We start from the raw sequence: 24,377 nt of genomic DNA, 5'->3' as shown, positions 1-24,377 counted from the left end.
TAGTTACATATGGATTAAAACACTATAATCTCATGTAAAGCCATATGCAAAAAGCCATTGACAGCACACTTGAGGTATTTTTATCGAGACACTGTGAAATAATCCTCAAACAGAGCAGACAGAAAAATAAGTGCGAGATTGTGGTGAGATAAGGTTTAAAACTCCTAAAACAACGCTGTGTGTTTAGAGTTTATACGAGAGACAGACTGTGATGATCAGGAGGAGAGTCTGAGCTATTGATTTTATCGTATTCTGCCTCTGAAGAGGTGAGGCTTTGAAGGAAACTCAGATTGTTTTGGAAAAATCCTCAGTGAAAATGCTTAAATTGAGCATGTGGAGGAGAGAAGGGCTTTGGTGTGGCTTAAATATTCATTGTCTCAAAGCAGTTGTTCTCTTGTCACACAACTTGTCAAACATCTGACGTTTCACCCTCTTAGCTGAAACAAAAAGAATGTGTTCAGTTGCAACATGTTTACATTTACATATTAAGAAAAGGTAAGGATTTTTAATCATGAAGAAAAGTGTGTTACCTAAGCTCAAGCTGTTCATTGATTTCAAGCCTTATTGCTTTGTCTGACTAAACAGTAAATATAAGATCTTCAAGTCCTCCACTGGAAGTAACCACAAAAGACATGCACTATGTCATGTACAGACTCAAACTCAGCGTTACATTTCATGTTCAGTCAGAAGTGTTTTACTCTGAATGCCCTGAAAAGTCTGTATAGCTCCCAGAGGCTTTAACATGTGCAAACAATAGTTGATGAGTTTCAAGATTAAAGACTTTGTGGATCAACCTTCCAAACATTGCAAAACTGTTGCTAATTAGTTATACATCAGCGAGTGTTGTGCAACTTCTTTTGGCAAAACTACAAATCTCTTTGGGTGTCCTCAGTGCAATCCTGATCTTAAATTGGGTTTTTTCATTTCATTAAATGTGAGTGGATTTCATCACCTAGAGGGATAGGTTTGCCTGGGGTTCAGAGAAGAAAAAAAAAACGTGTATACTAATATAAACCTAGAGAAGGGATTATTTGACAGGCATTAGAGATGGGAATGACAAAAGTTTACAAGAGGACAGGGCATGTCAACATAATGAGTAGCATTGCAAACTCCATCTAAAGGACTTTCTCACCTCTGCTTTGCACCTTTTTTATTTATTTTTTTCAGCTCTCAATAATCTCTGCATGACTTGGCTGGCATGATACGCCGACACACCAAAGAGCAGCCATTTATTACACTGGATTGAGATTTCCATTTAATCCTTCTCTTTTAACACATGTCCTTGTTAATACCCCTTCAGATGTCTGATTAGAACTCCCCCCCCCGCCCACGTACTGTACATACTCATACACACACACAACCTTATCAGGCACAAAAAAGCCAATTTGAGAAAATTTAAATCTTTGAAAGGATGTAGTTATCTTACCCCTTTTCTGACTGACATTTTTATGCAACTCAGTTGATGCATGACAGCTTCCATTAACTTCTGATCCCTGAGTTGGTATAAATACTCTTTTCAATTTAGATAGTGGCGAGTGTTGAATGGGGCGTAGCGTTGGCTTGCATGTAGAGTACCGACCTCTGTTAGACGTCTTGACAAATCATTCATGTACACACCACGCAGCTGCGCCTGAACATTCAATGAAGCAGCTGAATCCACTGACGTTCAGATATACATCTCTCAATCGTTAAGGGCGACTAAAGCCTGAAAATGCAAATGTGAATCTTTTGTAACCTGACCCTCATTTTTCAGTGCCCTCATTCAATTTGCATTCCCTGTCTGTACGCAGATGCCCATTATCGTTTCCTTCATCCACTTCTTCACTCCTCTCCCCAGAATTCATGACGCCTCGTGACAACCTTGTATTCGTGCCCTCACACCCATTCCTCTGAGGCTCATAGCCTTTAAGTGAGCACGAGAAAGAGGGAGTGAGAGAGTTGGAGCAAGAGAGAGGGCGAGATAGGGATGCTCTAATGGGGTTTATCAAAGTCAGTGTGAATGCTCTGACAGTCTGGGCCTGAACTTCAAAGCCCAGTCTCCACTGCAATGCCAACTACTCTGGACATCCATCAAACACCCAGGCAGGCGAGCGCCTAAATTGACTAAATTAGATGACGGAAATGTTTGTATTGTATGGACAAAAACTCTGATGAAGGGCTTATTCCAGCGAGTCGGTTGGGACGGTGATAAAACCTGACATTTCAGGGGAGTTAGCTCAAAGGTGTCGCAAGAAGCTCCTTTCTATTTCTTCCTCCGGTCTTCCTCATTGGTGGATTACACCGGAATGCTGCAAGGTCTGCTCCAACATACTTTATGACACGCAATTGAGTCAAGAGGAGATGAAAGGAAATGCTGTGTGATTTGATTCCTCATTCGGGGGTCTTAATTCCCCGAGACATGCATTGGGAAACAGCAGTCCTTTGGATTGCAGCAAGTCTGACCAACAGGGTTATTCTCTCTTGGAGATCAGAGTGTTTCTCCCCATTTTTTTTATTTTGACTTCAAAGGTTACATAAATAAAGCAATAAATGCAGTGCAGATACAGTACATATATTCATCATTTTGATAGCTGTGCAAACACTTGAATTCATCATGAATCAATGTGTTCCTGTGTGTGAGACCGTGTCCATTTAGAGGAAGAGTAATCTTTCCTGGCAGTGATGAATAGAAGTCTATTTATATCATAAAAACACAAGACGCTTTCCACACAAAACCCATGAAAACCCATTAAGTGAATTGCACTTGCATTCTCCACAGGTCACTAAGATATATCTGAAAGAAGGACATCATGTTACACTTGGAATTGCAGAGTCATATTCTCACCGCATCCATGTTTTACCATTATGGAGCTTTCTTGTTCGGATTGGTTACGAAATGGTTATGGATATGGTCTCGTGATGCTCTGCGAGATTATGGTCCCTCTTGTGGTACGGTGGTGCTATCCTGAAAGGAGAGGGAAGAGATGAGATCAAAAGACTCTATTGACCATATGCTTCAGTATTTAGCCAATTAAAATGCATAAAAACACTCATCTAGCTGGAAGCAATATCATGTTTTGTAATCACTTTAAAGATAGAGTCAGTAGCTTTTTCTTAAAATATAAAATGTAGACTTAAAAGTAGTGTTGCTCAATCATCACTTCAGGGCCTCCATTCAGGTGTGGTAACTGTGTCTGCAGAGAGCCTATCCTCTGCCTCCGTTTTCATGGTTTGTTTCGTTTTGGTGAAGCGGGACGTTTCTGGGCTGGAAGCTGGTGTGTTTCCCCCCAGCGTGTGACAGTGTGCGGTGGACTTTAGGAGTGAATACATAATCGACAACAACAGGAGATAACCTGACTTAATAGGATATATATCGTCTGGAAAATGTTGACTGTATGTACTAAATAAGCACTGATCCATCCGGCAGACACTGAGATAGCTAATAAAAGCGTTATGGGAAAATCTGACCTGATGTTGGCCCGCTGTTGAATGTCAGAGAGCCACAAAAGTCATTTCATCTTCTGTTCACCATGAATATTATACCAAAGGTCATGACAATGCTTCAAACAGTTGTCAAAATATTTCCCTAAGAGGCAAAAGGGTCAACTTGCTGGTTGTGTAGAGGAAAAAGCCAGGAAACTACCAAGATGCCCGGGAAATGGTTAAACACAAGGGACCATGAAAGTCTGTCCAGATTTAGAGTTTCACTGCAGCCCCTCCAGTGGTTTGATCTATTTTGGCCTCGGACGTGACTTTTAAATCCAGATCTGAGGGGCCAGAACCTGAACATTGACTCATGAGACCCTGTGGTGAAGGACAGCACGTCTTTCTTGTCCTTTTCCATAGTAGCTTACTGCGGGTTTGTCCTCCTATCCTTTTTGTTTCTTACGAAGTTTTAATTTCCCAGAAAACCCACTTGATCGCCACGAGTCCTGGGGACTCACTACATTGAAAACCTATCAAGAAAACCGGCCATTATACTTATCAGTTACTAAAGTAGAAAGCAGATCATTAAAAACAGCTGAAGATAGACAAACTGTTGGGAGAAGAGAGTGGGGGATGACATGCAGCAAAGGGCCAAAGCCGGATTTGAACCATCCGTCCGTGCGACGAGGACTTTAGCCTTTGTACATGACGTAACTCCTCGGCTATCAGTCGTGTTTAATTACATTTTTTATGTATTAATATTGCCATTAGAACCAGAAAAAACAGTTTTGGTTTCATGACACATTTTAAAGAAGCATTCTGATGCTCACAGATTCACAAAACCAGACAATTTCTATCAGCATATTGTCGGGAAAAGGCACTCTCAGGAAACTGCAATACACCAGTAACACATACACACAAATTCACACGCACACACACACGCATACACCTTAACTGTATAGTTATTGATTGCTCCTCTCTATTTTGCTGAGCCAGATGCTGCTGTTCCCAGAATGCTGCTTGGCTGGTGCCCCCCAACCCATCCCCCCCCCCCCCCCCCCCGCTCCTGCTTGCCTCTCTTCATCTCTTGCTAGAAAGCTATCCCTCATCAGCACTCACACTTGCACACAAACGATGGCACACACAGACGCTCACACCTTATGTCATCACATCACTACTCTTCACCTGCTTTTCCATCTTGAATTCAGACAGCTTGTAGCCTTTCACATTTGTCTTTTTCCCATCTCTCCTCCTCTGTCACTCTCTATTTTACTCATTCACCATCACTCGCGTTTCAATTTTTTTTCTTTGCTGTTTTAAGAAAGTATTCTTTCGCTTCCCTGCAAATGTCTTCACCATCAGCTTTTTTCCTTATTCTTTTTCTACTTTAATACCTCTCCATGTCTCTCTCCTCCTCTTGCTTTCTCGACAGCCAGGACCAATTTTTCTCGCCCGTGTCAGTCTTTTTGTGCCAGCCTGTTATTCTTGCCGTTTTGCAGGACAGGTTGTACCCGCCTCTGTCTCTTAGCACCTTGCAGGGGCTGGTCGCTGACTTACCACTCATCCAGGGATCGCTCTGTGTACATCATTTACAAAGCTGCTGCTCTCTGTGTCTCGTTGGTTACTGCTTCATTGCCAAACTTCATTATCTTTTAACCACTTAGAGGACCTATCATTTCCTACTAATTCTTTTGTCTGTGCTCTTAAATCGGGTCTGCAACTCAGACATTTATTTACATGACATGATAATTTGGTGGTAATTTTAAATTAAGCCAATAGTCATTTAGGGAGAAAAAATAGACAAACTCCGAATGACAGCAAAGGGATGTCAACAAGTGCCCAGAAAACCACCATTGCCTCTTAATCTTCGAAGTACAACAAACTGGTCTGGATACTAAATGTGTGTACATTTAAACTTAATCTTACACAATTTTGCCAATATGGAAACATAAACATGTTCTGCTCTTCACACCATCATCTTTTTCTTTATATCCTAAAAGATGCAACATTATACAATGATTGATAGACAAAAACATTATCAAGTTACATGATGGATGTTCCTTGAAAGAATCAGCCATTTCAAAGACACGAATATGCAAAAGTTGTTTTGCCTTTTGGATTGAACAACTCTTCATAAAGAAATGAAGACAATGTTTGAATGTGAGTGTTAATGTCATGTCTTCATTTTAAACTGGAGCAGAGCCTGTTTCGACAGACTTTGCCCCTGGAGGTGTAGTCCCCAATATTGTCAAGAAGTTTTTATCTGATAACTTCATTGCTCATTGGCTTCCTTTTGGTCCACAGTTAAAGTTATACACTCTTCACAATGTGCAGCATATCGGATGAACGGTTCATTAGTTGTGTGAGGAGGAAGAGATGTGCAGAGATTATTTAGTGTTTGTTTGGTTGCATGCCTATTGTCATTAAAAAAAACAAGCAGATTGTTCTTTTATTAGAGCATTAGCGCTCCTATGAAGATTTATTAGTATGTTGTGAAACAGACTGAGAACTGATTCGTCTTTATGACTTACAAAAGCAAAACAGACCATCTGCTAAGAGGTAGTATTTCTAAATTGTAACTTCAAATACCTGAAAGCTGCTGCCATGGGGTGAGTGTCAGAAGAGAGGATTCACAGCACGCTTTGTTCTGATCATTTCCCTCTGCAAATAATCACAATGAGTGATATTTGACTGTTCAAAGAAAATACTACTTTCACATGTACAGAATACGATCTGCAAAGTCCTGCTTTGTCCACAGGAGACACCAAAATCAACAGAAACCAGACATTTCCTCCAAGGAGTTTTAAATTGCTGTTGAGAAGTAAACACCCATGACAGAACTCCACACTTTTTGTCAGGATAAAACTCAAAATTGTTTTTTGTGATTAGTGAGCAGAGAAGTAAATGGTGTTTTATGCATCCTCATTGTCCCCAGAAGTCTCTCTTGTTTTCTAACAAGTGAACTGTGACCTGGTGATTAATCTGGTTGTGGGAACCACAGTCAGAGAAGCTTAACCAGTTCTAATCTCCTCATCTGGCACTCTGCACTGTGTCAAGCACAAGTGGGCTTTATTTCACGTATTCGTCGGTATCTATCAAAAATGGATAGAGCTATATTTAACTCTGCACGTGTGAAATAATGAATGTGAGGGAAGAAAAATGAATGATCATAGCAGGTGTCAGAAGTATTCTGGTTTAAAGCCGTGGGGCTGAGGGAAAATTGGACAGATCTTTCTGCTTTTATTTATTCATGCTCAAATCTGGCAGACTTGTGGTAAAAAGCTATGTTGTGGCACAGCTTCCCTGCTTCTTACAGCCCTACAGCTAGTGCTAAGAGCTAGTGCTTGGCTAGCGTCCTGTTGCCTTCTTATAGTGCTGGTGGCAGGCGAGAGTCTCACTGCCAAGTAGGCCTTATCCTTCCTTAAAGCTCTAAGTATTATTGGGGGGAAAAGCACCATCACTGCTGAAAAATGAGGGCGGAGAACATTGAACGACTTCAAACTCAAATTATAGCAAAACATTATCTTCGAAGGCTATTTGAAGATAATTGAAAATCTTATGTGTCTTGGATATTTTTAAAACCCCAAAATATTTAAGCTTAAGGCTCCGCTGTGGAGTTTTTAGCTGGTCATGAATCACATTAAAAATGAAAAGTGATACCTGAAGAAGTAGAGTAGGATTTCCTGGCACAACGTCACCAACTACCAAGGTTCATGAAGAGTGAAAGGCCTGAAGAGGTCAAAGAGCTCCAGCAACACTTCATTCAGATCGACTTTATTTAAACATTAGACCAAGGCATTTTGGCTTGTGGCCTTTATCAGGGTCACCAAGAAACACATTGCTTAAATAGCAATATTTAAATAGGGTAGGCAAGGAATTCCCTCTCTATATGACCTACAATAGAAAATTACACCAATAGTTACAAATAGAATCATTTCTGTATTAATTTATGATGCCTAGCCTGTTAGTGTTTCACAACAGTTGATAGTATTCTGCCAAAACAGCCTTTGTTGTTCATAGGGAAACATTAACAGTGATGCGTTCAGCTGTTTAAAGAGGCAAGACAGGATTTTTACATAGAAAACATTACTGTATACTTGCAATAAAGGACAGACAAAGAGGGGAGATCTGTTAAAAGGGGGTACAGGGTTAAACCTGTATGAGTTAGAGTTTGGGCCATCTGGGTCTTGGTAGTTTTAATTTATTTGATTTATGAATCCATGTATCCAAATTCTCAAAAAACCCTTAGAAGAAGAAAACACTCACTTTTTCTGCTCTGCATCCCAATTGGCTTTTTACACTCAACTCAGTCTCATTTTTAAAGTGTCTTTCATACGTACAAGCACGCAGCCTAACGTGCTTCACGACAAAAGCTAAAACGACTTAAACAAGAAATAAAGAAGGTAATTAAATAACACAACACGATGCACACTTTTACCCATGATTGTACAGTCCAGTGTTGTTAGAAAGGTGTTTCTTTGCCCTTTTAGCAAGTTCACCATGAAACTTTGAACTTCAAACTGCTATTCAGGGATTAACAAATCCTTAAAGCCACAGTGTATAAGCAGCATATCTTTTGTGAAACACACACCATTTCAAAAGCACACACACTCAGACAGTGTCATGGCACAGTGCTTTAAATGTGCCCTCATAAAGCTCATGATGCAAACTCATAAACAAACACTAATATAAAGTTGCTCATTTACCCCCTTAATCTGTGATGAAAATTTAATGACGTGAAAGAGTGCTCATAACTTTGCCGTTATACCCACACGTCTGGTAGCCTTTATTGGCCTTGTGTGGAGCAATAAAACAAAACATCTGAGACTTGTCACCTGCTCGTAGACGTGAAAAAGAGTTGGGTAAAGTTTTGAGAACTTAAAATCTCAGACACTTCCAGCAAGTGAGCGCATCAATGTGTGAATATATTTCAATGTATTCTCATTTTCAAATCTGATTGAAGACTCGTGCAAAAGAGGCAACTAGCAGAAATATACAGTGCATAGGATGTGAAGCTTTTTTTTTTTTAACAGGAGCATGTGATAGTGTTGTACTATAAAAACATGATTTGTTAAAGATCACATGCTCCTGCTGTTTGGCGAGGATTTATAGACCTGCTGAAGTGGGACTGGTTTTGGAGGTCATATGAAATCCTTTTTGATGATGTAAGCTACTCTCTAGCTTTGATTAAGATTTATAGATCATCGCCTTAATCTTTCATCCGACAGCATGATGAATGCTCCTCACAAAGACATAAATCGTTGAAAACATTTCTGAAATGAACATTTTTATGTTTTTATGTCTCTCTCAGCCACTGGATAAGAAGAAGACAAGTTAGAAATGTAAACTCTAATGTATCTCTACAGAAGGACGAGTGGAGGAACGATATGAGTGAGGCATGTTCAGGAGAATGCTAATGCAATGAAAAAACTATCCTGGTGTGCCTTGTTTTTAATTTGATACATAATGTGGAACATATTTCCAACACATTTAAAGATGTATTAAATTGCAAGCTTAAAAGCGGAGCTCAATTTCCAAAATCCGCTGTTACTTATTAACCATGAAACAACAAGCTGACCTTTGATTTCTCTATGCTGATCTTGAGCTGCACGTTCAGTTAATGTTTTAAAAACATCTCGTCTTTAAGCTTTGCTTTGTGGGCAAAATACTCTTCAAGAAACTTTGCCATGGAAGTCCTCATTAAAAAGAGCTGATGCGTCTCGTTGGCTTTTAAAGTTAAAACTGTACATCAGTATCAATTCCAGTCTGTTTCATAACCAGCTCAAATCTTCTCACAGGAGCTTTAAACAGTTTTTTTGTATTGTAAATTGATATAAAATTGCTCCGACCCTTGAAAAGAAGAAGGTGGGAAAAATCTATTTAGATGTCATTACAATACAGAGCTCCATCAAAGATTAACTTTTTAAACACGCGATACATTTGCTGAATGTAAGCATGCCGTATGTACAGTGCAGACCACATCTCATGTATGAATGAAAGCAAGAATGCTTGTGTGAGTACACTTAAAATACAGCCACTGCGTCCTTGTGTTGAACACTGACACATTGTTGCCCATCAACGTGTGTGTCTTGACATCGTTGTCACATCGCTAACAAGCAAACACTCAACATCCCCGATGCAAAGTGACGCTCGCTACATGTGTGACACGTCAAAATGATGCCGACCTCAGGGTCCACATCTGATGTCACGGCTTCAGGGCTGTCATCACTCTCAAGAGTCACAGGCTGGTGACCTTTGAATTTTACTGTGACAGTGGAGCACAGAGACTACAGATGAAGAAGCTTGCTCCGAGAGCGATTATGCCAAACACACGAACTCCCGGATATGAGGCGTGGATGTTAAACAATAAACGGTACACAGATTGTGTTGGACACTGGATTTGACGAGTGAAAACGTTGACAGTGTGTCATATAATGGTTCAGCGACAGCCAGCTTGACACGTCTAACTTTCCAACTGCCAGGAATGCAGGCTAAAAGCTTGAAGATGAAGCAATAGGGGGGGATGGGAAAGAGACATTTCTAACCCTTTACGGTTCTGCGCCATGGGTTAGAGAGGCGAGGAGAAGTTGGCATGTTGACAGCTGCAATCTCTCTCATGCATATGTGCACATAAACATTAATACAAAAATCTGCACTGGACTGTCAGAGTTCAGGTGTGCAGTTCTCTTCTACATGATTTGTTTTTTAAAGAGAAAGGATCCCGGTAAAGACAATTACCTTGACATAAGAGCTGTAAAGTTAGGTTTTAGGATGCAAAGTGTGCCAAGAGCTCCCTGGAGAGCAATATGAAAATATTGAAGGAGGATAATATGAAAAGTGTACTGCAGGAGCTGTTAGAGGGCAAAGCCATCAAAACTAAAACTGCTCAGAGCCCTTAGAAAAGTTTTGGAAATATTATCTTTTATTCATTGTTTTCCAGATTAACATCAGCCAAACCTCTCCTCCATAATGTTGATGTAAAAATGTACATTCTGTATTTCAGGGGGATGGTAGAAGTTAAAAAGTGAATCCAAATTATGTGTGTTATCCTTTTATAACTTTTATAACTCCATCCGACCATTTCCTGCCGGTTATCCGGAGCCGTGTTGCGGGGGCAGCAGACTTCCCTATCAGGAACAGATGCCCGAGCCAGCACAGCTGTGACTAGCACATAAGTCCAATAACAGAACACTGCTCAGGTTCAGATAGGAGAGGCCATTCAATCACCCCTGTTTATAACTTGCACTGTACAAATCCTACAATCCATATTATGTACCCGCACAAAAAGATTCCTCCATCTCTAAAACTGGTCAATATTTCAGAGGGAGAGCGCAGTGCCTTACAATAGATCTGAGAATGGACAGTTATTAAAGGGCTAGATGACAAATAGCAAAAGAATATGAATGATGTCCAAAAGAGGCAGCTCAAAAATACAGACATTAGACGTTTTACCACTTAAATCTCAAAGCGCTGTGTCCTGTGAGAGCCCAAGCATAGAGTCGATTCATTTTTCTGACTATTCTTAACATCTGGGACACACATAGATTAGCCCTCAAGGGCAGTCACACAATGAAGCCTTTGGTACTGACCGACTATGGATTCAGCACCAATGTTCTGCTCCTGTCTCGATTTAGGAGATAGAAAGGGACATGGCCACTGGATACTGTTACCTAAAGTCTTTTTCCAGGCAATTTTGTTAGGATCATGAACGTATACATAGATGTCAATTCATCCAAAAGCTGAACAAAAGAACACTTAATTCTTATGGCAGCACTGGAGGAAAAGTCATCGTCACAAAATGCCCTCAAATTCACACTGCCCACTTTGGACAGTAAAGCAAATTATATGGCAAGCCAGCTAATAGGATCTTACATTTTTGACAGACCAGCCTGCAGACACGCATTTCCATTGCTCAGCTGGCATGGCTTTTTATTTTACACAAACTGCAAAGTGAAAGTGAAACAATGCATTTTGGGTGAGAGTAGCTTTTTTCTCTCCACTTTGATTCATTGCTCCTTTACTTTTTCCAATTATGTTGTATTCTTTAGAGCTTCATCCTCTCCTACATGGAGGTCAGAGTGGGGAGTTAGCAGAAGTCTAAGCAGTGCATATTAAGTAGCTTCAATTAACTCCTTGACCAGTTTTACTGCAGACACACCAATTAGTAATCCTGCATTGTAGCAGAAACCTTTCAGTATACTCTTTCAACTTTCTATGTTGCACCAGTAATACGTGAACTACTCCATATATATAAAAGAGAAACATGTTTCATGATCTGTTCAGGGTTTTTTTGGGGGGGGAGTACTTTTCAAGTTCTCACATTGACAACACCGAAAGGACAAATAGAATAACATGCGAATGTCAATCAGTGGTAACTGTGCAGCTTCTGGCAGGGTTCCAGTCTCATTAGAAGAAAGCAAGTGGCCTTCGTTGACTGAAATGCTCAGCATATCATAATAGATGTAACCATATGGATGTGTTGATGACTTGTAAAAGCAATGACAGTATGCAGTACAACCAAATGGAACATCTGGACACTTAAAGCCAAGCATGCATATAATTGGACGTGGTTACGAATGCAGGCACACGTGTACTTGTATGAATCACAACCTGTGCACACATATGGGCAAAAATAGATGGACCCAAAGTGCTGAATGAACTCTCCCTTTTTGCTACAGTATTGTTTGATCGACCACAGTGCCATAACAACCTCATAACTCATTCTCTCAATGAAATCTGCTGTGCAGAGTACGCCACTGTATTGAAATTTATTGCATGACGCTCGAGCAGCTCTCCCTTATAGCATGATGATGGTGAAAGGGAAAGATGGGTACAGCAGTGTGGGAGTGTTTCAGTGGGTTGTTCATCTGTAGCTCCTTCTGCATGCCAGTATTTGTTGCTCTGCCAACAGGGACTTAATCAAGTGTCACATCAGTGAAAGGGAGTATATTTATGTGTGCACACCTATTTCTGTCCCCGTGAGAAAGTGGAGAGATTTAACATCCTTTTTTCTTGTACTAAATAAATCTCTTGTCGTTTCTGCTCAGAGAATGGTGATTGAAAGTAGAAGCTCAATATTATGGGTAATGCACTTTTGTTGTGTTCTTGTTTGAAGTAATTATTAAGATAAAGCCAGCAGCCAGTTTGCTTAGCTTAATTGGCATAAAGTATGGCTCTTCGAAAAGACAACAAAATTCATAGCTAATGAAAACATACGAAAGGGGCATTAATCTTTTCACCTGGATCCATGCGAGAATGAAACTATTTGACCTTTTACCCAAAACGTCAAGCTATTCCTTTGAGGATCTTAGTTGGTGTTGATTTTGACGCTCCCTGTGGACAAACCAGTACCTGTGATGCCTTTGCTTTTTTTAAAAAATTTTTTACTGCGTTTATATGTAGTCTTCTTTACCACAAATCTTTGTGTTTCTTTGATTGTTTTGTGCTCTTAATCTTCTAGTGTGACTCTTCTGGCTTCAAGGAAGATATAAAATGATGTCAAATTGAGAAAGCTTATCTATGTTTTCATGCCCAAAGAATGATTCTTGTGTCAAAGTCCTTTAATCCATTCAAATGAATAACATACACATAATGTAATTGCACTTAAATACTAGAATTGCCCCCTATCTTCATCTCAGTGTTAACACATTTCAGCTGTTTCATTGTTTCCAAACATGGACACAATGACATTCAACACTGGTCACCCTTCATTAGCTTTTCTTATCTTCTCCGCAGAGATTTGTGTAAAAAAGTCAAATCGGAGGTTACAAGTGAAAATGCAGTTTTCAGTGTGCAAATAAAAATGTAATTCCTGCTAATATGTGACTGCAGTAACACCCTACTCACCCCTCCCTCTTTTGTCTCTTTTGATTGCATCTTATTTGGGTGTAATGGCCATGCCTTGGAAATATTCTGTTCAGTGAAGAAAGCACTCAGCCTGGGTGTTTGCCATCATTAAGTTTAAACAACTCTCAAGGATTATTACCTTGTAATTTCACACAATGTTATAATTAGAGTGACTCTTCCTGTGGACTGTACACAGTCAGTGATGTAAAACTTCACATTTTTTCTCCATTTATCATCCAGTGGAATGAGAGTTGCTGTTGGTGTGACACCAGATTTTGCAGTTTACTGCCAGTCACTCTGTCAAGAAGTCTTTCCAAGAATAATTTGCTGACTGGCATAAATATTTTCGGCCTTAATGCACAATCAGGATTGGGAGGCTAAATTTAGCAGGCTTAAGCGTTTCTGGAAATAGACTGCAGAGAAAGTCGGGGGTGGTAAGAGAAAGGCAATGTCATGAAGGTTAGTCCCAGAACAGTGAGTTCAGAGAAGAAATTAATTTGACTAATCCAATTCAAACAGATCACACCTAGTTTAAGCTTTATGAAGACAAAGTAAAATTTCTGTATGTAAAGGAGGACCTTAATCATGTTCAGTTTGATCAAAAGGAGAATGAATAAGAGGGTCGCAAGCGGTCTTATTTGCCATCACAGAGCTGCTGTTTCTGCACACCAGTCCTGCATGGATTATCCTCTGGGCTCAGTGAATAGAGAGGTTCAGTCAGGCCGAACACAGCACACTGAATATTTCCCTTCCTATTCAGCCAATTTAACACCTGCTTTTTCCCAGCAGACAGAGGTCAAAGTAAAGGAGACAGAAGATCGAAGCTTGTGGGTTTGTGTGCGTCAAGGTCCAGCAACTTCACTTCATCTTTCCCCCATGAAACGTTCACTGTTACCTGCAGTGTTTGTGTGGTCGGAGAGGCCAATGGGGTATAAAACAGAAGCTGCATCTCCTTGGTGACGAGAGAAAGCTGCCGCCTGCTGATGTGTCTGCAGAAAGGGTTGTTAGTTGTTAGCTATTACTGGGGGGAAAAAATCATTCAGAAGTGTCGCCACAGTGAATCGGGTTGGGAAAAGTTATAGTTTAAGGATTTTGAGCTCGGGAGACTGAGGCTGAACTTTCAGAACTTTGACCTTTTAGTTTTCCAACTGCAAACTAAACATGAATTAGTAGCTGTGGTGTATCCAGTTGGATTTAATGCTACTGCTTCTATTGTTGAACTGACTATACTAAATTCTCTCGTTGCTCAACGCCACGATGTAAACCAGCACAAAACAAAGCTCAGTCAGGAAGACTGTAAGGGGTTTACGATCAGGTCTTTCTCATTGACTTCTTTTTGCTCGCGCACTCACTCGTTGACATTCTCAAGCTGTCAGTTTTGGGCTGTCATTGGGTAAGCAGCTTTCTTGTCAGCGGTACTCATCCAACCAATGGCACTGTGCTCCTCCCTCGTTTTCAGCCTATCATCATTCTGCTTCCCTTTTGCATATGATTCTTTCTCTGTCCTAGTTCCTTCATGCTGATGTTGTGTGCACCCCTTCACCTCCCCATCACCAACATCTTCATCAGCAGATCCATCCGTGATGCTCAGAATTTCATTCTCCAAACACATCAACCACCCCATAGAGTCCAAGCGCCGAAGACCTTTCTCTCCAGTCACATTTTCATATTATTCATTGTAATAAATAATTGTCTTAATATCACTTGTCTCTCCTGATTGAAATGGTGTTACGTAGGATCTGTCTGGTTTGGCAGTGTTTTGAGCCAGACAATGCAGAGAGAGTTATATGAAGGCTGAGCTGAGGTTATACTGGCTTATTGATCAGTGCAGTGTGTAACCACATTCACAACAGAGATGTGGGTGTATTGACAGAGTGTATTGCCAAGGTAGTGTCCATCAGCTGCCATTTTACCTTTCTGACCAACGACCTTAATTGTTTGTCTCAGTGATTGCCGTGATTTTTAAGAATACTTTAAAAGTGGACTTCCAACCCTGCCCCCATTTTTGTGTGCGAGGCAGGCTTTAGGCAAATAAATATATAAATAAAGGTCAAGTAAAGATTACCCTGATGACATAACCCAGAGTCATTAACTCATACTAGATTAAGCTCCGTCCAGAGCTGCAGAAAACATCATCTAACTTTTTCACTGCTGAGGAGTGCTCCATACAATTTATAAACTGTCTCTGAATCATTGAAGCTCCCCTTGTTACAGTTGCTTGTAAAATGATGATCAAAATGGACTAATTTTATTCTTAAAACTGATTAATTTTGACAAGCATTTTCCAAAAAAATAAAACATTTGGGGGGAACATTTACTGTATTCCAAAAGCTCAAGGTCTCACATGGATTACTCCTTAACGTTGCCATTGAGTAAATGCCTGTGTGCATGTGTGCTTGTAAACAGTAATGCATACTCTCAGCATTGCTTCAGGAAACACATAATAAAAGTAGCTGTTGTAGTTGCTGATGGGTTGTAAGGATTATGTTCTCAAAGGGAACACAAATGTTGAAAATGTATCCAGCACTGCTGACAGTTGTGATTGTTTGCAGGTGTTATAGCTTGCAGTCCTTCTGGTCTAATGACCTGTTCCCTTTAGAGTTCTTGTTGCGCTACACAGCTGCACTGCTGGTTTAATATTCTTAATGCAGCGGCAAATCCTATTAAGGTTCTTTTCAACAATGTGTCAATCACTTTAGAAATGATAAAAGTGCAAAAAAAATGTGGAGCTTGAAGTCCAAAATCTCCAACTGCATCTTACTTTCTCTCTTTTTCTTAATCTCTTGGTCATAATCCCTCCCTCTGCCTCTGTCAGACGCCATATCTTCTCACAAACACAGATTTAAATGCTTTCCCTCCACACACTCTGCTTACGGATTCAAGTGTTTATTTAAAGGCTAATATTTCCATTCGTTCCACCTTAAAATCGCATTATTTCTAATCCTAAACCATGTTATGCTAACTATTACTGTGCAAATGTGGAAAGCTATTTATTCTACGTTCCTCCTCTAAATCCACTTGTGTGTGAATTGTCCACTAGATAAAGTGAGTTTGACTGCAGTTTATCACCCTACTGGGTCAAATTGTAGCCTGTTGTTGGCGTAGAGAAGTCCATGAGCCATTGATTCCCCCCGTGGGCTCTGCTGCACAGATGCAGAGCAGAGGTGGAAATTGAAAAAGGAGCCTGCTACCTCTAATAATTCGATGACAGTGAAATGAGACAGTATCTCAAGAAAGCAATCACAATCTCAAATTACCTTCTTTTTTTTATTTTTATGCGAAAGCATTGTTTGCAGATCAGCAGAACTGTCCTCGCTCTGTCCCTTTATGTCATCATTTCCCTCTCTCCTTCTTTTCCTGCCTCTCAGGTGCTCTGCGTGCAGTAATGAGCGGCATGAGAGGCGATGTTGTGTTGATTTATTGCATGGTCGCTCAAATGGAACCTGAATGGAATGTGTCTGTCATTGGGCCGTCGCTTAGATAGAAACACCTGTGATGCCCAGGGACAACTAAGTGCTCTATCAGGGATACGTTCTCCCCCTCAGCTATCAGCTCACCTTACAATCACACACCCAAAAAAAAAAACACACGTAAGTGAGTAACACAGACACAGAATGCACAAGCATTGTAAGCAAAACATACAATCCTCATTGACAAAGTTGCGACTTCATTCACATCAAATTTGCCTGACATAACAGCAGCAGCATCTCGTTTACCAGAGGTTAAAATTTTCAAACAATTTAGTCTTGATCTACAAGAAAGATTTAACACAGAATGAACAGTTTGAGGCTGAAAAATTCAAAATCGATCCTGCAGAACAAAATATTCCAACAATGTTTCTGTCTGGTCAACCTGTTGGCTTCATTGACTACAATCTAAAGATGATCTCTGGTATCCATCAGGGTGGTTACCCGAATGCTATCATATTGTATAGTGCTGTCCTTCATCCAAAGGAATGACGGGAATCAGGCAAGTTGTTATGATTTGACATCTAATTTAGAAAAGAAAAACTGTAAAGACAATCAAAGTTCAAATTCCGAGCCACATTGATCCATATCTGAAATAGAACACATCTGTTAACCCATTAAATACAGTCAAACATGTACTTTTAGAAATTAGCAAACTCTTACATTAGCTTTCAGCCCCTTTCTTACTGACAAAAAGTATCTACAGTAACTGCGAATGTTTGTTTTCTTTTAAAAGTAGTTAGCTAGCAGTTACTTGAATTGGTGGTTAATCAAAAAGACATTCAATGATAACAGTTGTCAGATACCCCACATGTGAACATTAAAAAGAGGTCATCTTATTCATATGATTGCTTGCCATAAATTGTTTTAACAAAAAAAGTCTTTTCATTGTTTTGGTTGGTAAAAATGCAAAGAAGGGAACAAAATAAACCTACTGGAGTATTGCAGCTTTATTTATGAGTTACTTGAACACACAAGGTTAAAATGAAGTCATTATTGAATTACATAATTGTCAGATACCACTCTGAAGGAATTCCAAACAAACACACGAGCACAAGGGAATGGGGACATTGTTGGGGTTGGTGATGGAGTAGCAGCTGTCTAGGATCAGCCTTGTGTCCTTGTCATTGTTTCCCAGGGGCATCTGGGAGGAAGGAAGGAGGAGAGAAGGAGAAGAGCAGTTAACAGCTTTTGCTTCACATAAAGCTACACACACAGCCAAAAAACAAGTCTCTCAAATACATCACTGTGAACAAAGGTGCAGAATAAAGCAAAACTCCTCAGGATTGAATTCCCTGCAGTGCACTCAAACCAAGGATCTTGATGGAAAACGGTATTGTACGTGGCATACTCTGTGAGGTTATAGGTGTTTGCACCAAAGTCCCAAGGTAGAAATGCTCCATGAAAACGTTGTAGACTGATACAGTTTGTAAATAGGGGGCTGGATGAGTGGATGAGTGGATTGATTCCAACAAGCACATTTCTCCTTCAGTGCCAAAATGCACAATGAGTTGTAGAAATGACTGACATTTTAGTCAATGACAAAAAAAAAACGAAAAGAAAAGAAAAAAACACAATCAAAGATGATACAAATCAATTTGTTTTTCTCATGCCATATAATGTACCCTTCCAAAGACTTTTTTTCTGTATCAATGTAAAAAAAAGTGTGTAGACATTTGCTGTTAAAATAAAGTAAGTAAATTCAATGAAAAGCTCAGCCATTGGCCAACAAGAATGTTGACTAAATATAATGAACACACAGTTAAAGGTGCAAGCTAAAAGCAATGTGGAATGGTTAAAAATATTAAGATAAAGAGATGTTATGGTTCATATAGAATTTGACATTATGTCAAATTCTATATGAACCATAACATCTCGAAGATTGTTGCTGTTGTTGATGAACGTTATGACCCTGAGAGTCATGTGCTTCTCTTGCTGATCTGTCCTTGACCAAGAGACTGTCTCCCCCTCTGTAACAGGAGTGTTTTCTTCTCCTGCTTCTCTTATGGAGATCAATAATGTATCACATGAATCATCAGTTTGCACACAAGGGCAGAGATCACACAGTTCTGTAGTCTGTATGCCTCTGAAATGCTATGACAGTCCATCCTGTAAACTCAGTATAAAGAATGCTATACTGAACATTAACAAACATTATTGTAAATGTCAATCATCAATGTTGGGGTTGGGATTTAGTAGTAGTTTTTTTCTCCAAGGTTTCCCAATCACAGACCATATTCTGCATTTGTTTTAAAGCCTTGTACTTTGTTGGACACAGGTCAACGCCTGTGTGAAAGCAAAGCAAGTGACTTAAGCTTCCCTTTGATAAATAATTGAATTGTAAGTCATGTTACTTTGGACACCATGAAAAGTTTCAAAACGCCTTTTCTTTCCCTCTTTTCCCGACTGTCTAGTCCAGTGGAGTTCTTAGCAGTGTTGTTGTTGTGAAGCTGGTTTTCGTCATGGCGTTAAATTAGGGTACACATTGCTGCTAATCGCAGATCACAGACCAAGTTCACTGGCCATGTCACCCAGGGAGTGATGAATCCTATCAGTCCTCCTCAGCAGATCCTGTGACCTCCTCGTTTTACTGCTTCTGTCCTGTGTAGTCCAGCTGTCATCCTCGGCATCAACAAAGCTCTGATAAGGGGATATTAGCTTTTAAGCTAATCTTTACTGCATTGTTTGATCAGATGTTTATATATGTGCTAATATAGAGAGAGTTTTATTTCTTTCTATAGTCCAGTATGTAACATGTGAGTTTGTTTTGGAGTTGAAGCTAGGTGAGTGGAAAACTGCAGACACACAGTCAATATAGGAGACTGTGAAAGTATGAAAGAGACAATCATCCCTGCCAAAATTGTTCTTTAGCTACGATTGAAAGGGCTGGAAGTAATCAAAACTGTGGAAAAAAATATCTTCCTTTTTCTTTCAATTTCTTTTTCGACTTATTCCTCTGCCTGCCTCTCCACATCCATCTACAATTGCGCATTTGATTAATGGCAGCCATTCATTAGCTTGATCAACCACTTTAGCCGAGATTATTAATCAGATGCTTATTTAAATGTCACCACTGAGCAGCAGAGAGGAAATGAGGCCACTGGGAAATTGGGTTTCTGTGTGTGGGCGTAGCTGTGTGTGTGTGTGTGTGTGTGTGTGTGTGTGTGTGTGTGTGTGTGTGAGAGAGAGAGACAGAAAGCTCCCTTTGGTTGCTGGAATATTGCCACACACTGATAGCTATGAACCTTATTCATACTGTTTAACATACATTTGGCTCAGCCCCGATTACTGATGGAATGGGTAGCAATAGTCTTTGAGATGTTTAATTCCAAATGAGAACTTATTGTGTCTTTAATAGAACACATGTTGTGCCTGTACTATGAAGAGCTAAACTTGTGGGATTGTATTTTGCTAAAAGTGTATATCTTTTAACAGCTTTGTATTTCATTATTTTGTGTTTTCTCTGTTTTTCCAATAAAGTATGTTTCTCACTAAAGGGGCTAATCAGGACCTACTCATCATTTGATTCAGATTTGTTTTAAGAGAATTAAATCCAAGTCTGCTGGATGCCAGACTGAAATACCGTTGCAGCACTGCTACTATTGGAAAGACTTTAAAAAAAAAAAAAAAAGAATATGATTAGCAAATGGCAGCTGGCATCTACAGTGTCTACAAATCTCTAAGTTTGTCCTTTTTTGTCAGGTGTGCAACTGCTGTGCATTTGTTGGAAGTGTCATTTTTTTGTCAGGATTAGTAGTTGTAAGGCGATGGCAGTGTTTTGCTCTTTGGGGAGCTCAATATGTGTATGAGCAGAGCTGCAGGGCGACTTAAATCCTGCGTTGCAGGCTTTAAAGTGAACATTTTCTGTGTTGCAAAGGGTAAATACAGTAAAGCCCCAGAAGATTACTCACTTAGTGGCGCTTTATAAGAAGAGGAGAGGGTGTGGCCACGCGAGGATGTGCTTTGTATTCAGTTCGCCCAGGCAAAGGCATTGAGAAAGCAGCTGCAGTGTGAATTCAATGACAGCACAAAAGACACATACTCCGCATGTCAGCACGTATACAGTAAGCTATGGTTTACTTTGGTGAATTTACTCTGATAATGATTACTCAGTGAAACAATATACAGTGATACTTTTGAAGTTTCACCTCTGTAATCAAATATTACCCAACGTGACCAAGCCGAGGCATCCATCTTATAAACAACAGGACTAAATCACACGCGGCTGAAAGAGTACATATGCTTTTTTTTTTATAGTTCATCAATCATTTTATCAATCTATGTAATTGATTGAGTCGATTAATCAAGGAGGGAAGTGTAGGAGAGGAGAGGTGATTTGTAGCAGCAGGGATGGGACCCACCTGATTGAAATTCAGGAGCCAGAGTCTAAAAAGGTCATGGGTCACATGAGAAGCATTTATAGGCATAGCAATGTCTTAGCGGAACCTTTGTTGCTGTCTTAAGAATAGCCTTACCAGAAGTGTCCTTGTGAGTGTGTGTGTGTGTGTGTGTGTGTGTGTGTGTGTGTGTGTTGGGGGGGATATCTCTTCTATTCCTTTGAGGTTGCCTGGCCTTGTGATGGTTGTAGGTTAAGTGATGCCAAAGCCCAATAATAAATCTTTGGAGCAACCAGCACAGATGACCTGAAGGTCACTGTTTCATTAACTGTCTTCCACTTCGATTGGATCTCATCCCTCGTTCCTGTCTGCTTTTCTGCCTGCCTCCCTACCTGCTCTCTTTAAGCACCTAAACCCCATGTGGAAGGCAACATGTACATATAGGTGGTGTCATCCCTCACTCTCTCATCCCAACATTCCCTGTCTCTCTTTAGCAGTCCTATCTAATGGAGGCTAGATGGTCCAAAAATGACTTAAATGTGTTAGGACACTTATGTTGAATTTGAAACATTATTGTCTCGACTTTTGTCTGTAATCAAAAAAATGGGACGCTTAGGTTTGATTCTGTCAAAGCTAATCCAACCAGTAGATGTTTGTGTTTTGCTATTAAAAGAAAAATGCCCTTACTGCTTTGAAGCACACAACTCAGTGCCTCTCTAGATGGAGAGTGGCCATGTGGGTGGTTTTGTATAAATGGTAAAAGCAGGCCGTAGGCCATTGCTTCCAAGAAAGACAAAATAGACTTGCTCACTTTCATTTTGCTTTCCAAGGCCAAAGAAACAACTTCTTTTTTATGCATGGCATTCTCCATTCAAGTTCTGCTCATTCAAAAGTTAGTTGGAAAAATCACAAGGGAACTGAAGTAAAAGCTTCAGGAGAGGCTTTTAAGTAGAAGTACCACTTCTGAGTTTTTTGTACTCATACGAATGCTTCACTATGTCTCTGTTACTAGTGAAAGCACCAAGGATAAAGGATAAAGTGAGTTTTGTCTCATAGATATATTTGTCCCAGGAATTGAATGGGTTACATTTTCAACCAATATTGGGAAGCTCAGCTCTTCTAGATCCTTGCTTGAAAATGTCTTAAATCTGGCCAAATGTTCAGCAAGTTTCATCTTCGAACCTGTATTCCTTCTCCCTGCTATTTCATTCATTTTTCTCATGTAGTGTTCTGTCACCGGGCATGAAGCATTGCCATTTATATATGGGACTTGCTCTTCAAGTGTGCACCAACACTGAAGCTCTGACTCATGTCTAGACAGAAAAATTAGGGCACACATACAGACAAAAACTCTGACATTTAGGCAAGGTGTTCCTGCTGTGCAATCAGGGCTCATTTTCTAAACTGAGCTCAGCCAGCGGTCGCCATGTCTCATTCTGGCGAGGAACAATCAGATTTAATGGGAAGCCTTTTTGTGTTTCCCTATTTTCTACAGGCTCTGTCTTTAAAATGAATACAGCCCAGAGATCGCAGCTAACGACGTATCTCTGAAAGCACTTCTTCTGTGGAAATATTTAAATCAACAGGGGTTCACTGAAAACTGTGGAGGTTTCTTTTTTGTTTCAAACACAATGCCATTTATGGCGACAAGGTGACAAGATGAGGTGCTATTAAAGTGAAACTGCAGTACAGAAAATTAGTCAAAGAATAAAAGTCATATGACTGCTTTTATAGCTTTTTTGACTATGTCAAACAAGTTTTGAATAAGTGACAGGAGATAGCAACAGTACATTTTTCCTTTGTCTTGGTGGAATCACGTTCTTATTTTAAATCAACTGCATGTCAAAGTAATTTAAGTCTATAGTTTATCAGAAATGAAACTGGAGATTTGTTGAAAAAGCACATAAACATCACACAGAGGGGCGATGATGTGGGGAAAAAGACAAGAAAATGTCAGACAGTCAACTTCTGTCTTGCGTTAGTGATGTTGAGTCTTTAGGGATAAAAGTCAAGACTCTGATGTTTCACGAGCAAGACGAGGTAACACCTCACCATTGATGTATTTGTTGATGTAATTAATTGCAATATGATACAGATTGTGTTTTTTCACAACACAGATGTGTGTTTTTCCGCAGTGCCATTGGTTAGATGAGTACCGCTGACAAGACAGCTGTTTACCCAATGACAGTCCAAAACAGACAGCTTGAGAATGTCAGCGAGTGAGTGTGCGAGCAAAAAGAGAAAGACCTGATCGTGAATGCCTTATAGTCTTCCTGACTGAACTTGCGCTATAGAGCTTTATTACCAGAATTACAATTTGGGCCAAGTGGGCACCAGGGAGTTGACATTATTTACCATCTAATCTAATTTACCATGTCTAAGGAAGATGTAAGTTTCTGTTTATGTAAATGGTATTCAGAACATTGTAGATCTTACTTTGCTGTTCTTTAGCCATTATAGTCTGTTCAATTTAGAGGTTTTTCTAAGCTAAGCTTCCAACGAATGATCTCATGCTCTGTATCTTGTGATTTGAAGTTATATGCTTTACACAAGATTACATTGGCGACGCATTACATTCCAACCGACTGAAAAGAAAAGAAAGTAATCAATGATTTAATGGTTCCAAAATAATTGAAGCATGAGAGCAACAGTAGCTTTCTCTGGAGGAATTCTCTCAGTGCTTTGTTACACCTTGTTGTTTTTGTCTCTGTGAGGATCCTGATTTTGTAATCATTAATTAAAAATGAATGCCCTTGCCTCTCTTCTGCTCTCTCCTCAGATCCAGACTTCGCAGACTTGGGAGTCCCCCCGCCTCTACCCTGTAGGTATACTCGCTCTCTCTCTCTCTCTCTCTCTGCCTTTTTTTTTCTTCTGTTTCTCTCTTCGTGTTTTTGACTCACTTGTTTTCAATCTTTCTGAGTATTCTCTTTTCATCCCAACATGAGTTCCTTATGCTGTTTTTCATCCAACTTTCCTCCAGTTTTTCTTCAGTTTTCCATGAATGTAATTTGACTTTTAGCTGTAAAAAAAAATGTGTATGTTGTGTGTTTCTGTGTAGTATTTGTAGAAAGCACACACAGCTGTGATTGTGTGTGCATGTGTTTATGCATTCCCATGTGTTTCAGCCTGTCAGTATGATATGGTTGGTCCAGAAGGTATCGTTGAGTCCCATCAGATCACCAGAGACGGAAAAGCAGGCGCCACAGAGGCCGTCGACTGTAAGTGGTACATCCGGGCTCCCCCGCGCTCCAAGGTTGGTGACACCAGCAGCTCTAACTTAGCCGTCATTTAGATTTACTGGCAAATTTTGAAACGTCACATG

At 40.0% G+C, this 24,377-nt stretch overlaps 1 protein-coding gene across 3 annotated transcripts in view; it reads left to right on the top strand.

Annotated features, from left to right (window-relative positions):
• neto1l (neuropilin (NRP) and tolloid (TLL)-like 1, like) overlaps positions 1-24,377 on the top strand; it is a 65,452-nt gene that overhangs the window by 19,149 nt on the left and 21,926 nt on the right. For 2 of the 3 annotated variants that reach the window (XM_079361352.1, XM_079361353.1), the window contains 2 exons: positions 23,835-23,876; positions 24,181-24,308. In XM_079361352.1, coding sequence (XP_079217478.1) covers positions 23,835-23,876; positions 24,181-24,308 — 170 coding nt within the window. Of the gene's footprint in view, positions 1-23,834; positions 23,881-24,180; positions 24,309-24,377 lie in introns of all 3 variants that reach the window. The other variant, XM_079361354.1, reaches the window with a different exon arrangement.

Source organism: Symphodus melops, assembly GCF_947650265.1.
Source record: "Symphodus melops genome assembly, chromosome: 14".
NCBI lineage: Eukaryota > Metazoa > Chordata > Actinopteri > Labriformes > Labridae > Symphodus > Symphodus melops.
The sequence above is the reverse complement of the archived record's forward strand: the minus strand, read 5'-3'. Positions and strand labels throughout refer to the sequence as shown.